Raw genomic sequence first — 17,072 nt, 5'->3', positions numbered from 1 at the left:
ATTTCTGCAAATAGAGCAACAGTGCAACATCATTACACCAAAGCCTGTGGAGACATCTCAGTTCTTCAACATGTCAATACTGGGCTGTGTCATAAAATCGGAGCAGACAGGAAGAGAAAAGGGAATGGAGAAGTTACACACATCTTTAGTTTGAAGCCTAACACATTTAATTTTAGTCTTTCTAACCTGTCAACACTTTTTATCAAAGACAGATTTCAAAACATTAAAATACCTTTAATGGATAGTGGAAAACCATTATACTCTTTGTCCGGTATACCACTAATTCTTAACAGCATAGATTTTTTCATTATGTCCAGTCCAGGAAACATGGCCAGCTGTGTACTTTGTAAGCCTGAGCTCTCAGTCAACTGAAACTGCTCTCTCTAGAGCCATCAATGAGCTTCATAACTCCAGTGCCCCTTCTTTCAACCCCACTGGTTTGGTTTTCTGTTTGTGTAGTCTTTATTCCTCTAATCTTTCTGCTGTATTTGGCATCTGGGAGCCTCCTGTCTGTTATGCCTCTTTCTACATCTTTAAGGACAGACACTATCCTATTTTTTCTCTGATTTCTTCAGTTCTCCTTCACTTTCTCTAACTGATTTAACTATGGGTATAACCCAAAGCTGACTCCTTAATTCACTCTTTTTCTTTGTCTCTTTGGTCCTGGAGAGTTTGCATCCAATCTGGCCTGAAGCAGAACTGCAAAGGAGGCAGATTCATTCCAGCAGCAAAGTCCTGCATTTCAGTAGTTGGTGATCAGGATAATTAAGCACCATGCCTGAGATAGATGTTAAATTCAAAATGTGGCTGTTCTTGGAATACCCAAGCCCCGCTGCCACTTTTGGGTCTTTGCTCTTCCTTTTCCTCCTTCTTGGAATGTCCTTCCTCCCCGGTACTGGCTCACTCAGCTTCTTAAAATTGTGGCTAAAATCTCGCCTTCTTAATGAGGTCCCCTTCACTTGTCAGGTCTATTTAATATTGCAAACTTCCCACCTTGATTCCCCTTACTCTGCTCAAATTTCTGTTTTTCTATAACATTTCCAACTTCCAACATATTATACATATATATATATATATATATAATTTATTATATTTATTAGTTATTGTTCCTTAGGTTGGCTTTCCCAGATAGAATATATGCTCTATTTTGTTCACTCATGTCCCTGTGGCCTAGAACCGTGACTGGCACTTAGTAGATGATTAATCAATATTATTTTAATTAAGTTGAAAACCTTCCCTATATTATCCACTACCTTTTTTTTCTTTTGAGTGCCAACAGCATAGTCCAGGTTGCCTCTCATGGTAATTAGGTAATTAGCATGTTAATTGCATTTCCTCTTACCCCTCTTTTTAATCCATCTCCTTTACTGTTGGCTGATTTTCTTCTTCAAAACCCAAATTTATCTCCTCATTATCCTCAGGAGCCTTCCCTGTAAGGCCAAGTCAGAACTCTTTATTCTGGAAGGTAACAACCGGCTCAATATGATTACCAATCACATCCAGCCTCATCTATACCCACTCTTCAGTCGACTCTACTCAAGCTGGTATTGGCTTTTTTTCATTTAGGAAAATTTGTTGACTTAGTCCCAGGTCCTATGTGACATAAAACTAATTTACTGTCAGTTTAGGTAACATAAGCTAGAGGAATGTAAGTTTAAACAATAACATTTGTACGGAAGAAGAAATTGAGCCCACAGAAGAAAGACACTTGGGTAACTTAGTCAGGTATATGTGGTCCCCAACACTGAAACGTGTCTCACCTCCACCTTTCATGTTCTGGGAAAGCAAATCATATATATTTGTAAAGGTGCAAATTCAACTTACTCTGTGGTTGATCTTCTGCCTTTAAAAAGCCATAATTCCTTTCAATAAACACAAATAATAAAAGTTTTGTCCTTCTACAAATATTCTGATATTCCTTTCCTCACTTTCCTTCCCTTTACCTTAAGAAACACTGATTTATAGACTACACATGCGTTTTCATCCCAAAATGCTAAAGGAGCTCCTTTTCCCAGGAGACATCTCTTGACGCAAAGCCAGGATCTAACTTGGGAGGAAAGGCCTGGAAAGGGACCTGGCCTCTAGGGAAGTCTTATACTTTGCATTGGTCGGAAAGCTGTCATCTCAAAATGGTGCCATTCTTTTACTGCCATCTCTGAGTGTTTCAAGGTCTCATTTTCTCACCACTTTCCATCTTAACATGAAGGTTGTTAAGATGATGAAGCTTTTGTTTTCTGCAGTGAAGTTTTGGTTTCTGCACCTACCACTGCCACCGATTCCTTTCACAAACCTTCTACTTACAAGGTTTTTGTTCTAGAAGACCCACCCAAATAATCCTCCTTATTCCTCCCTTCCTCTGAACTTCTACTTCATTTGCTATTTATATACATTAAACAATCTAGAACTTGACATTATTTTGCCCTATCTTTTTTGGGGAGAGGGGTCATATACTGATCGTTGCAGAAATTCTTGTAGACGTAAATTTTCTTCCTCACAGCAGTGGTTGCCAACCCTTGCTAATCAATAAAGTCACCAGTAAAGCATTTGAAAAATTCCAATTTGAGAGGCCCTACTCAGAGCTGCAGAAACTGAATCACTTGTCTGGTTTCTAAGGAATCCACATTTCAAAAAGCACCCCCCCACACACAAAAAAAGATTCTGATAATCACCCAGATGAGAGTATGAGTGCTTTCCGTAGTTTACCTGGGGCTTAATAAGTAGCATAATCTCAAAATACCTTTTGACATGAAAATTATTCACTTTTAACTATGAAAAATTCAGGACCAAATCTTCTGATTCTGAAGATTACTGATTCACCTCAACTAGGTTTTAGATTCTAGCATTTGATTTTGTGAGTACAATGTAATATATAAGAAAATTTTGAGTTCAAAATATCTAAAATGTCATTATATATATATATATATATACACACACACTTTTGTGGAAAAAGCCGTATATTGCATATAGTTGTGGATTCTCATTTTTTTTGACATAATATTATGTTAGATATTTCCTAATGTCATCATTCTTTAAAGAAATGAAAATAATATTCTACTGGGATGGGAGTACAGATTAATTTAATAATTTCCCCACATTTCGACTTCTTTGTGAATATTATAACTGATATCTTTGAAATAAACATTTCATTGAATATTGATGTAATTGTATTATAGTTTATCTTTTTAGAAAATACTTATTCTTTTTACAAAATATGCATTTTACTCTTTAACTGTTCCAACCGTGGACACAGTTTTTGTGATGGTCTCTCCAATTAGCTCGTTTTCTCGTTTTCAGATGTTTAGAACCATTCTTCACCAACCACATCACCACAAAGTTACTCAATCTTGTTGGCACATTCGCCTGATTCCTATATTTGGGCCTGAACTCCCTATCACCATATTCTCAAGGGTACTTTCTAACATCAACCACACTGCAGGGAGAATTGTAAATGGTATAAGTCAGTGTTCTTTAAGTGTGGCCCTCAGGTCAGCTGTAATAGAATAACAGACCTTTCAAATTACTCAGACATTTAGATGTGAGGTCTAAGAGAATACAATTTAAACAAGGCCTCAAGGTAATTTTCATGCACACCAATGTCTGAAAAGCCAGTTTCCCCAATACGAGGATATCAATAAATTAGAAACCTAGAGTTAAAGTATATCCAATGACAATATACCTCTTATCATTCTACTTCCTATAAAATTAGTTTATGTATTTAATCTGTGATCACTAATACAACACAAATTTTTTGTCCCTCTGCTCCATCCTTCCTTCACTAGAGTGCATCTTTTTTACAAAGTAGAGAACATATCTATTTTATCTGGATCAGCCTCCCCTGAATCCTCTTCTTTACTAGGATCTAACCTTGGGTTCTCTCCTTGGTCCATTTAGTCCAGCTTTAGCAAGAGCCTATGGAGTCATGTTGGGGAAATCTGCTTCCCTTGGTATCTGATTACATTCCCCATCCCCCACCATCCATATTTTTTCACCCTGGCTTGCCCTCAACAAGAATCCTGTTGAGCCAATCTAGCAAGGATCCCCTAGACTCTTAGAAATTTTCTATCCACCGATCCCCACCCTGCTCCTTGGCTGTAAATGTCTATTGGTCCTTGTTGTATTTAGAGTTAAGTCCAATCTCTCCCCTACTGTAAAACTCTATTGCAGTAGTCCCTCTTGAAAAAGGTCTTCCTATCTTTAAAAACCATCATGATAATTTTTTTCTTTAATATAGACATTTTGCTATGTTTTGAAGGTAGGGATGTGAAAACAGTACTCCTTACATTGGAGAAAATAACCCTCTAGTATGAAAGTTTTCTCACAAGGACTAGTATTTACAAAGTAATACAACAAAATCTAATGCAGAAATATGGGCCACACATACAGAAAAATTACCATAATTTGAGAGGATTGTGAAGAATTTCTTCCTATGCCTATATCTGCATGGCTGAAATGAACTAAATACAAAAATGAAAAATGCCTAATTTGACGTGGCATATATATATAACACTGCTGTTCATGCCAGAAAGCTAGCTTTAAATAACATCAAGCATGACCTGATTTAATATTAGGATTTATAGAATACAAATATTTCATTTTTAGAAACAAAAATATCTTTGATATACTCTGCATATATTCATTTTAATGGTGTACTATTAGAAAAGTCTTTCCTGTTATGACCTCTTTCTATAAGAGAATAGTAATGTGGTCTCCACGTAGAAAGATTAATTTCGTTTGAGCCCCGAGAAGAAATTTGTCTGCTGAGACAGACTCCCCATCATCAACCATGGGCCCAAATTTAATAACTAATAGGAGTGTAGTGGCCATTTGCTAATAGGGGCTTCTCACGTACTCTGTATACTAGGAAGAACTCAGACTGAACTCTTGGCTTCCTGCTCTACGCCTTGCTCATTTACACCATCCAAGTCAACTATTATAAGGGAATTCCTAGTTTCATTTTGACCAATGGATTAAGACCTTCCCCACCCAATCATAACTGCTCCATAATAATCAATCAAGATGCATAATGCTGAGCAAGCAGGACTGTATGATTAGGACAAAAAGGGTATGAATTCGGAGACCTCATATACATGAAATGGACCAAATTGTGAACCTGGCAGACACTTTCAAGATTAAAAAGCGGTAGAGTAGCATAATTTACATTGCTACCCGAGTCAGTGTCTCCTGGGCTACAGCTCTTTTTGCTGAAACATATGTGTTTTTTATTCTTTGCTACAGTCTAAAATTAATTTTGGTTTCCAGTAGTTATTCACATACATACATACATACATACATACATACATACATACATATGAGGTCAGAAAATTAAGTTCGCGAACTCATCCTAAAAAGAGTGCTACATACCTCATTGCTGACTATCACTACAGTCACCATTGAAGTACTCCCTTTGGGAAGCTATACACCGAGCCAGAGCCCAATCTACCCTTCAAAGCAATTTTGGAACTCTTTTTCTGGAATGGCCATCAGAGCAGTCATCGTATTACCCTTGATGGACTGAATGTCACCAAAATGTCTTCTTTTCAATATTTCCTTTATCTTCAGGTAAAGAAAGAAGTCATTGGGGGCCAGATCAGGTGAGTAGGAAGGGTGTCCCAATACAGTTATTTGTTTACTGGCTAAAAACTAACTCACAGACAGTGCCATGTGAGCTGGTACATATTCATGATACAAAAGTCATAAATTGTTGGTGAAAAGTTAAGGTCATTTTCATCTAACTTTTTCAGGCAGCCTTTTCAGTACTTTTCAGCACCAATAGTACACTTGGTTAACTTTTTGTCCAGTTGGTACAAATTCATAATGAAGAATCCCTCTGATACCAAAAAGGTTAGCAATATCGTTGCAACAAGTTTGCGAACTTAATTGTCAGACCTTCGTACTTAGGCATATATACACACTTATCTCATAAAACTGTGTTACCACAGTAGATATTGCCAGGGGAAAGCTCAAATTCTTAACCAATGTCATTACCAAGTAAATAGTGAAGATATTTCTAGTGGCTAAGTGTCCAGAGTCTTCTGGGCAGTGTCAATATCTTTTGCAATCAATTGTTTTAAAAACTAAGACAATGAGAAAATATTACACACCTATTAGAATGGCTAAAATTTAAAACACTGACACTACCAAATGCTGATAAGGAACCCTCATTCGTTGCTGGTGGGAATGCAAAATGGTATAGGCACTATGAAATACAGTTTGGCAACTTACAAAACCAAACATACTCTTACCACATGGTCAAGTAAATACATTCCTTGCTATGTACCTAAATGAGCTGAAAAGGCATGCACCACGAAAGTCTGCAGAGAAATGTTTATAGAAGCTTTTTTCATAACTGTCAAACTTGGAAGCAACCAAGATGTCCTTCAGTAGGTGAATGGATAAACACACTGGGGTCCATCCAGACAACGGAACAATATTCAGCAATAAAAAGAAATGAGCTATTCAGTCACAAAAAGACATGGAGGAAACTTAAAAGCATATTACTAAGTGAAAGAAACCAATCTGAAAATACTATGTATTATATGATTTCAATTATATGACATTCTTGAAAAGGCAAAGCTTGAGGCAGTAAAATGATCAGAGGTTGCCATGGTTTCAGCGAGGGGAGGAAAGGGTGAATAGGGGAGTACAGGGTGTTTTAGGGCAGTAAAAATATTCTGTATGATACAATAACAATTGAAATATGTCATTATATATTTTTCAAAACCCATATAATATTCAATACAAAGTGAACCCTTTGTAATGGATTTCAGTTAATCATTCTCAATATGGGTTCATCCACTGTAACAAATGTACCACACTAATGTTAATAATAGGGAGGACGATGTGTGTTTGAGGGGAAGGGTACGTAGAACTCTCTATAGTTTTCAATTAATTTATCTAAATCTGCTTTAAAAAAAAAAAAAAAAAAAGCAATACTTAAAACTGAGGTTATAAGACTAAACCAAACCAAAATAAGACAAAAATCCTAGTAAAAATAAGATGGCTTCTAGAATTGTAACCAAAGGGTATTTTGCGCCAGTTTTTCATGATGATACCACTGAGTATCTTAGTTGTTACCTCTTATTCCTCAAGCACAGAAAAAATGCCAAAGAGTGTCCAGGTCCCATTAGCTTAAAACCTATGATTATGCAACATTCAGTCTGGGTGTGGGTCAGGCCCCAAATCTCTTGAACCTTTAATCATTTTTTGAATGACTACTGAGATAATTAAATCAGGACTGACCAGAGAAGGTCAAATATTGAGTGAGGCCTCAGCTATACAATTACGTCAGACCACGGGAAGGCTTTATGACCCTTGGGGCAGATTGTGTCTTTCGTAAACTTCCCTAGAGACCTAGGACAACAAGGGGTCCTGCTACAATTGAGATGCTTCTGTGGATTCTCTAGGAGAGAGCTAATAGGAAGGAGGCAAATACTCTGGGTTCAAGTTTCTTGATATTGAAAAAGAATTGCTAAAATTAAAAATACTGGTAAATCTTGAGGTAAAATTAACTTCACGTGAAAATTTAGGTCTCCAACTATCGTTCTTTACTAAGGAAAACTCCTCTAAACGCAGACTCCAATAACAGAGATGCATACATGTAAAAAGCAGATGACACTTTAGGACTTTCAAACAGGAAAAAGATTCCATGGCTCCCCAGCACTGCTCCTCCAAACAACCGTTTAGAGATGCACTAAGTTTCAATCTCTTCAGCCTGGAGCTGCTCTGGAGCTGCACGACAGAGGTGGTAGTCTCTGGTTGTGAGCAACCTCTGCAGTGTACCATCATTAGCAATACCATCATTGTCTGTGTGCATGACAAGAAAAAGCTTGAGAAGCACCTCACAAGAAAATATCTGTTGACAATGTTTTAATCCAAAATGGCTAGGTGGGTGCTTGGCAATTCCCATTGTTTCTACATATCATCTCACTTTTACATAAGGATAGTATTTGCCAAGGAATTATTTCTGAATGCACTTCACAAGAAAGGTATAAAATATGAACTACTACAAAGCTATTAACAAATTCAATGTGCCCTTAATACTTCTGATAATACTGCCTATTTTTACATCACAATTTTGTTCATTTTTAAAGTCTACAAAATGAAAAGTGGGAATCGACTGTTACCTTATAATGAAAACTCCCGTACTCGTGTCAGTGTAAAACATCCGTGTCTTCACACAATCCCTCCACTCCGGGACTGAGTAGTTCTTGAAGTGTCTCTACCGGGTCTAAGGGGAAAGAAATATATATAAATACACTTCTTGATATGCTCCAGCTAACATTAAACTCCGTTTCAAATTGTTTAGATTCTCTTTTTGCCATTTCATGAAATTTCCACATATCTTGCATCAAACTATCTTGCACAAAATAATCAGAACTTTTTAAAGAGCATATATTTAAAAAGGGAATTTTCTTTCTTTAAATCATTTATAATTTCCCCCTTATCCACCTTTGAATGAATGTGCCTTTACCTGTTAAAACGTCTAATGTTAACTATTTTCCATGATTGTTTACTTACTACTTTCCCCTAGATCATATTTTTATTCTTTATCTCATTAGTAATAGCAAATGTTTCTGCAAGAGAAGTAGAAAGTTGTTAGGATTATACAGTCCTTTCTGTGGCTTCACTAAGACTGTTTTATTGCTTTACTCTGAAATAAACTAACATATTTTGGTCCCTAATCTCCAATGCCTAACTTTCTGACCTAGATATCCCTACTGGAGCCCTAAGTACCCTATCAAGTCTATAATAATACTGGCCTGAGCCAGTGAAAAAACATCCTCTGCCAGCATGTTCTACAAGATAGCCTTCTGTCATCACAAAGTTTTAGGCATTCCTTTTTGGAACTAGCAAAGAAAATAAGCTAGCTTTGGCAGTTGATCATGTCCTGCTGTAATTCAATGAATCCGTTTTCTACAGGCTTCACTTGCCAGGCCTCTTCTTCCCATTTCCTGAAAACAGACTATTCAATTCTACCCAAACCTCCTTTCAATGCTACCCAAACACTACCCTCTACAACCTTAAGAATTATATGTGGTTGAAAATGTATTTTAAATCAGACTTGTAGTAGAAATATCTCATTTGAGAGCTCTTTCTGAACCTCTACATTTTATACATGTTATTCACCCACAGAAATGTCTGGAGCATAAAGGAAACCAAAAGTGTAGTGCTGTGTAAAGGTCAGAGAAGTCAGGAAGCCTGGGCAGAGTTACCAGCTCTAAAATGTGCCTCCCCCCCCACTCAGATTGGCTTGATTTGTCAGATAATCTACCTATGGAGGCTCATAGTACAATAATATAAATTGGATGGTACTTCTGAACTCTGACTACTTCTAAGAATTTTATTTTGCATATCTTTGGAATTCATAAGAGCAAGTGTTTGGAGACTGGAGAAGTGGAACCAATACATCTTCCAAGGAGAGGCACACAAAAGGTATATATATATATATATATATATATATATATATATATATATATGTATATAAGGTATATGTATGTGTATATATATATATATATATATATATATATATGTAAGGTATATATGTGTATATATATAAAAGGTATATATATGTATATATACTGTCCTTCCTTATTAATCTTATTATTTTTAACATGGGTAATTTCTTGACTCTCATTAATCCTTTTAAATATCAATGAGGACAATATGGATATATCTAAAAACCTTAAAGTTAAGTGAAATGATCCATACACATATTTTATGGTTACATTTATATGATGTTCTAGAAAAGGAAAAAAAGAAAAAGACTATGATGATAATCAAACAGTGTTTGTAAGAAATTAGCTGGAATGTAGCATGAGGGACCTTATGGTGATAATAGAAAAATTCTACCTCTTGATTGGGGTGGTAGTTATATGGGTGCACACACTTGAAAAAACTCCGTGGAACTTTACCCTTAAAAATCTGTATTTTAGTGTAAGTAAATTATACATCAATAAAAAATGAACAAACAATGGGACTCAAAGAGACCTCTCAGCTTTGGAATGATTTTGAATCAGGGAGTCTTTAAGAAGGAATTTCTATACCTCCTTCTGGGCAGTAAAAAACAATTCTTCATTCTTTCATTCATGCATCCAGTTAACAAAGATTTATTAAGCACAGATATATCCAGAGTTAACACAGGGGCAGCATGTTAGAGGAAATAATGTTAGCAAAATAGACACAACCTCTATTATACGCATAGATTCTGTTGGGGGGAAATGAACAACTAAAATGGACAAGAACAAAGAGTTATGGCTGTAGCATTAAGGGGAAGTCCATGTTTTAAGTGAGGTCTTGCACAGAAACAGAATGAACTATTTTATTCTAAACCCCAAGCTAATCTGAGCTGAAAATATTGGTGTTCGCTGAGTCACTAAAAGCTGTTGGAGTGATCAGACCAAAGCAAACTAAATAATGTTATTCCCTTAAACCAAGCCTGTATATCCTCTAAGTTTACTGAATCAAAACATCAAAATATTTTTCATGTGAAATTTCATTGGGACAATGAAGTCTTTCTTTTTTTTTTAACAAAATTTAAGTCTTCTACACCCTAGGCTCGGGCTACTTATACATACAGCTGTCCGTAAGGATAACATGTTACATGTCTGCCTTTCCCATGAGCAAATCCCAGCTGGGAAGACAGGTGCATCTACTCCTGGTGACAGTGCTGCCAACGAGGGATTTGCAGACTCTCCCAACAACAAGCATTATGAATACTTAAAATAAATCCAAGCTTGTGACAGGTGCAGTATTTGAGATACAAAATATAACCATGAATACAACAGCATTCCAATAAGAAATGCTTTCAGATAAATACATCTCCCTGACCACCAATCCCACACACACTTTTAAATGAAGTCCTCCCTGTGGGCATTCCAATTTTTAAAGCATATGAAAATTTTTCTTAGCCTACCTGGTACCAAATATCATCAGATTGCTTTTAACGGCCTTCTAACCTATTTTTTTTCCAAAATTCTCTCCCAAATGGGAGGAACCATTTATAAGATTTCAAAAATGAAATAATATAATTAAAAACAAAACAAAACCCAAACCATCTTGTGAAACTCTCTAGAAGGAAACCTACATTTTTTTTTTAACAATTGTTCTAAGAGGAAACTTGCTATGAAACAGAATAGTTCAAAAATTAGCTTTCGAGTGAGAAGCTTACTTCACACCAAGACCATAATGGGCAGATGGATGCTTTGTATTTAATCAACCAAACATCTACAATGTTACCTCTTACTGGTCTCTACTGTCCTTCCCAATCTGTGACCAGACAATTTAGGGTTTGGGTTGCATTCTATTGGCAGGACAGAAAATGGCTACTAAACCTCTAAAGTAACTGGAATTCTAGATAACTCTCTCACACATGGGAACCACTCCATGTATTCACAGAAAATATTGTCAGATTGCAATCCAAATTGTAAAGTGTCCACACTTTAATTACTTTCTTACTCTGGCCAAAAGAAATCCTCTATTGCTGATTAGGAAATATGGTTCTTGCTTGCATAGGTTTAACATATTTAAGAAATATGTATATATACATATAAAGGTATACATACATATATATGTGTATATATATATATATATATATATATATATATATATACCAAGTAATACATATTTTTTTTAATTCCATGTTTTATTTTTATTCTCCAACCAAATAGTTGATGATTAGAATAGTTAACACAAAGGGACATTTTCCTAGCATGTTAGTGTAATTTTTCTTCCATTTTTCTAATGTTTTCTCTCCCAATCTCACTTTAGTTTCGGTTTCTATTCTTTCTTTCTGCCAATGTGAATGTCAGCTCTCTGTGTTCCCAGTTCCTTAGTCATTGTTTGATATTCACTGGTATTTTAAGAAATACTTTAAGGAAAAAAGGTGGTATTGAGTTTGTGAGATTTGAAGAACTTAAAAACACTGGCATTTAAGATTTTTCAATCTCAGTCCATTGGATACATAATTGTAGTGCAAAATTCTAGTCAATTTCTAATGGTTTTGCATTGTCACAAGTTTTGTTTTCCACTAAACTCTCAGAGATGTCATATCATGACATTCAGTCCGCAGGGTCCGCAGGCCTGTACCCACTGATAAGACAAGCCTTTCCCATGTGTCCTTAGAGGAAATTTTAAGCAGCTCCAAGTTTAATAAATTTATTAAAATTTACCTAATTGCACTGAAACATTTTGAAAGATGAAATAAAATCTTTGTCATTAGTGATTTAGGATTGAATTTTTCCAGAGGTTCAGTTTTAGGAATTAGCTTTACTGCATAGCTCATATGCATACTTCAGATAAGTTCAAAACTGTATATTTAAGTCCCAACATGGGCCAGTGACTGCACAAGACACAATGGATACATACATAAAACATGACCCTTCCTCTTAAAGTAACTCATAGCTTAGCCAATGAAGGTAGGGAGACATAAACGCATAAAAAGATAATTTAATGCCATTTGTCAGGTGCTATGACAAATGTATATACCAGGCTATGGAAAAAATGTAGGTTGTAGACTCAATTTTCCAGATGAGGTGGGAAGGACTAGGATATGTTCTATATATATTGACTGAGTATCTAACTTTGGGATATGTGTCATCTAAATGAGTTCTTAAGATACTGTTCTGATTATTAGTTTCAGAATTTATTAAATACACATTTGGTTTTGCTCTGTTTTTTCATTCAATAATCTTTTTTTAATAATTACCATGTGACTAGTTCAGGCAGAATTTTCTCACCCATAAAATGCACATACTTATACGGTTATTGTGATATATAATGAAATAATATATGTAAAATACTTAATACAGTACATGGTACCTGGTATGTGGTAACTGTTCTCCCCTCAAAAAATAAAAATAAAAAAAAAGAAAGAACAAGAAAAGACAAAAAAGAGAGAAAAAATAAAACTCAATTATCCAGACTAAAGATTTGGTTTACCATTGTAACTCTCTACCCTTGGGCAAAATTTTCATGTTTAAAAGATCTAGGATTAGTTATCACACTTCTTCTTCCCTTGGAAGTCATCCAACTCACCCAAACAGATTGCTTGGTGTTTATATCTCAGGGGAGAGACACACATTCCTCTAAGAATAGGACTCATATGGGGCACCTATCTGAAGGTAGAGGTAAGGTCTCAAGGGAGACAGGTGAGCTATGGGAGATTGTCAAGGTTTTCACAGAGATCATGCATATTATGGGTCTGCATATTCCTCTTAAACACAATGGATGGACAAATTTGAAAGACTTTGAAATGCATTGAGTATCTTTAATGGAAAGAAGGCATTATCTAGCAGACCCTTTTTGGTTATGTGATTCTTTGGAGGGCAACTGAGCTATTTTACAAAGTTGTAAATTGTAGATAACTGATAGTTAAAATGATACTTATTCAAAGATAGGCAAATTCCTTCTGGTGGAGGGAAAATTGATTTCTCCCCATTCCAACCCTAAGGAAAAAAGTCAGTTTTGCAGCTATTCATAGATTCATCTCAACATTCCAGATTCAACTAAGTACATGTGGTATTTTGAATGCCATACTGAGCCAATTGATAACATCTTATTGGTTTCCTCATTAATAATCAAATTAAATATAATTTTTGATAGTCTTTTTTATGTTTATATAATGATCTTGAGCTTGCCCCTTTTAAAATTATTCTCTAAAAATATTATTTTATGTTTTTGTTTTGAATTCTCATAATAATTTAATAAATAATCTAAGTGATTTGGGGGTCTATTAAACCACTATCTTCTAAACATACACTCTCATATGAACCCAGTATTCATGTTTATAGATACAACTATTTTGGCATCAAGAAGTATTAGTAATGACCCAAAAATCCCTCTCCTGGGTGTCTACCCAAAATATCTGAAAACATTTATCTGTAAAGCTATGTGCTCCAATGTTCATTGCAGCTTTATTTATAGTGGCCAAGATATGGAAACATCCAAAGTGTCCTTTGATAGATCATTGGATAAAGAAGTTGTGGTATATATATACAATGGAATACAATTCTGCAAGAAGAAATGATAAAATAGTGCCATTTGCGACAACATGGATGGATTTTGAAATTATTATGCTAAGTGAAATAAGTTAGACAGAAAAAGTCGAGAACCATATGATTTCACTGATATGTGGGATATAAAACTGAAAGCAACAAAAGAACAAGAGAAACAAATGAAGAAACAAAATCTTATAGACACAGACAAAAATTTAGTAGTTACCAGAGGGTAGGGAGGGAGTGGGGTGGTAGATGAGGGTAAAAGGGATCAAATATATGGTGATGAAAGAGAACTGGCTCTGGGTGCTGAACACACAATGGGATTTACAGATGATGTAATACAGACTAGATGTAACACTTGAAACCTATGTAACTTTACTAACAATTGTCACCCCAACAAACTTTAATTTAAAAATAAAAAGGAAAAAAAAAGAAGTATTAGTAAGAACAGAGACAGACAAAGGCTAATGATGACAGTGCAAAAAGAGATTTCCACCAACAAAATACTAGGAGAATTGTCAGTACTGTGCATACTATATTGCCATACTAAATATTAAGAACCTATGTATAGCAAGCTAATGACATACTCACATGGTAAACGGATATTTCATTTAAACACAATATCTCCTATTACATTAAAAACCAATATTATGAAATGAAATTTCTCAGATTTGTAGATCTTTTTGTATTTTACTTCAAATTATATTTTGTAAGAGGTATAAGCATTATATTTTGTAAGAGGTATAAGCATAATATAATATCTCCTATTACATTAAAAACCAATATTGTAAAATTAAATTCTTCAGATTTGTAGATCTTTTTGCATTTTACTTGAAATTATATTTTGTAAGATGTATAAGCATAAAGTGTTTATGCCTGGTCTTATGTTTGCATGTTTTTAAGTAATTTTAAGTAATTGTCATGAAAATGATTTGATGACGGGGCTCAAAAAAGATTTTTTTCTCCTTGTTTTTCCTTTAAAAAGACTCTATATACTATACAAATTTAAGAAACACTGGCCTAAAGGATTATGGGAAATGCATATTTCAAATTTCGCAATTTTAGAAATTTAGTATTTAAGAGATAAAACTCTGGTATCCTGAAAGTTATTTTAATCTCATGATCATCTTTAATTCATCCTGGCTTCTCATCAGATCATGTGCTATAAGAATAAAGAAGGCTCAAAATAAATGTCATTGTTTTAAAAAAGCCTAGTCCTAATAAAACTTTGAAAGATCCCCTGTGTAGCTGTGAAAAATCATTTATCTCTTCAGATTCTGATTTATTATTAATTTAAGTTTAGTAACATTAGAATCCAATTATGAGATTATTTTATTAGCAAAGAAATGAAAGGAGAAATGGATTTTGCTGCATTCATTTTAATACCAAGAAGAAAGAAAATAAGCTAAATATATCTTGTTTAAACTGATGGCATCATTTTCTACTCTTCTAAAAACCAGTTGCATCTTGGGAAATGATTAGGTGGGAAGTATGTTTTAATTATTTAAAAAACACATTTCTTTCTGTATATTATTCATTTAACAGCCTTTTTATAGAACTCAGCCTTAAAACTGAGTATCTTGCATTAACTCTTTAGGGATCTAACAGAGTGCCCTCTCTAGTGGTGAAGAAGGAAATATCAAATACACAGCTCCATCACCAGATGGAATAAGTGAAGATTCCAGGTGTGGCTTTGAACTTCTTGGAAAGGTAGGGTTTGGGAGGTTCTGCTCTGTGAGATGAAAACTTGAGGATTTTTGATGTTCACTTGGTGACTGAGGGGTTCTCAGCATTTAGTACATTAGGGAATGTGCCTACTGTTCTTTTTTACTTACTTATTCGTAGTTTCTGGTGTATAGTAGGCATTCAATCAATGAATCAATGATGTTTATAGGTAGGAGGGTTTGACCAAGACAGCATGCTCATATTAAAAGATGCAGAACTATTATAGCAAAACTATTCTAACATTAATTGTTTTAATTGGAGAACATTATTTAAGTTAGAATACAAAGACATACAATTGGCATATTTTTGTTTTGTTTTTGTTGTAGCTTATGGAGATAGGCAAATATAAATATACAGTACACCTATCATTTTATTCCACTGCAGGTTTCCTTCTGTAGAAGGGTATTTTGCTAGTAAGCTAAGTGCTGGTATTTTTCAATTTCTTTTAGTTCTATTTTTCTACTATAGTTAAGTAGCAAAGAGGATTTTCTGGATGCCTCAGGGTATGGTTGATTCAGAGAGAGAACACAGAATCACATTTTGGGCCTTTGAGCAATTAACTTGACCTTTGTACGTCTACAGTGGAGAAAAGCGCAGACAATAGTCTTTAAAACGATGGCTTTGAATTGCAAGTACCAGTACCTTAGGAGGAAAAAAATTCCAAAAGCTTGGATTTAAATATCAAGAGCCAAATCCTGGAGGACTTGAAGCAAAGGGTTTAGACCATAGAGAGGGTAGGAAAATAAATAAATAAATAAATAAATAAATAAATAAATAAATAAATAAATAAATAAGTGATACCATAGGAGCAGTTTTACTGCAAAAAGGAGAGATGATAAAAATAAAAATCCTTTTTGGACTAGAAAAGGATTGTTCCCTACGAGAGAACAAAAGAGTATGGATAGTATGTGTGTGTGTGTGTGTGGGGGGGGGGGTGGTGGTGGTGGCTTTATTCCCTGAACCTACTTTGGGACTGAAACTCTGGACAGTTGGGTGACAGAAACTCCCCCAAATATTCAGTAACCTGCACTGACAACTCACCCCATATCTACTCTGGAACTCAAGAAGTTCCTTGCTGCCTCCCCTTCATCAAACTAGTCAGCTGCATGAGGTAGAAATGTCAGCCGGGCAGAGCCAGGTAAAGAGAAGGCCTGAAGTATATATCACTATCCTGCTCAAGCTTTCTTCAGCTCTCATAACTTATGCAAGAAATACCAGAAATTCTCAAGACCGTGGCTGAGGAAGAAAAGAGTTTCGAGTTGAGAATCAGTGAGCCTAAAGGGTAATTCTAGCTTGATGTGAAAGGACTCCATAGCTGAACAGTTTATAGGATGAGCAGCTCTAGCTAGGGTA

General features: G+C 35.1%; 1 protein-coding gene across 11 annotated transcripts in view; it reads right to left on the bottom strand.

Annotated features, from left to right (window-relative positions):
- Positions 1 to 17,072, bottom strand: part of B3GALT1 (beta-1,3-galactosyltransferase 1) — a 524,367-nt gene that overhangs the window by 333,580 nt on the left and 173,715 nt on the right. For all 11 annotated transcript variants that reach the window (XM_088793707.1, XM_088793710.1, XM_088793711.1 and 8 more), the window contains exon 3: positions 8,124 to 8,227. Coding sequence is in view for 1 of the 11 variants with exons in the window: in XM_074337512.2 (XP_074193613.1) it covers positions 8,151 to 8,227 (77 nt within the window). In the remaining 10 variants the exon portion in view is untranslated. The remainder of the gene's footprint in view (positions 1 to 8,123; positions 8,228 to 17,072) is intronic.

This window comes from Rhinolophus sinicus, chromosome 17 (assembly GCF_057876585.1).
Source record: "Rhinolophus sinicus isolate RSI-liver-muscle chromosome 17, RSI-T2T, whole genome shotgun sequence".
Lineage (NCBI taxonomy): Eukaryota > Metazoa > Chordata > Mammalia > Chiroptera > Rhinolophidae > Rhinolophus > Rhinolophus sinicus.
The sequence above is the reverse complement of the archived record's forward strand: the minus strand, read 5'-3'. Positions and strand labels throughout refer to the sequence as shown.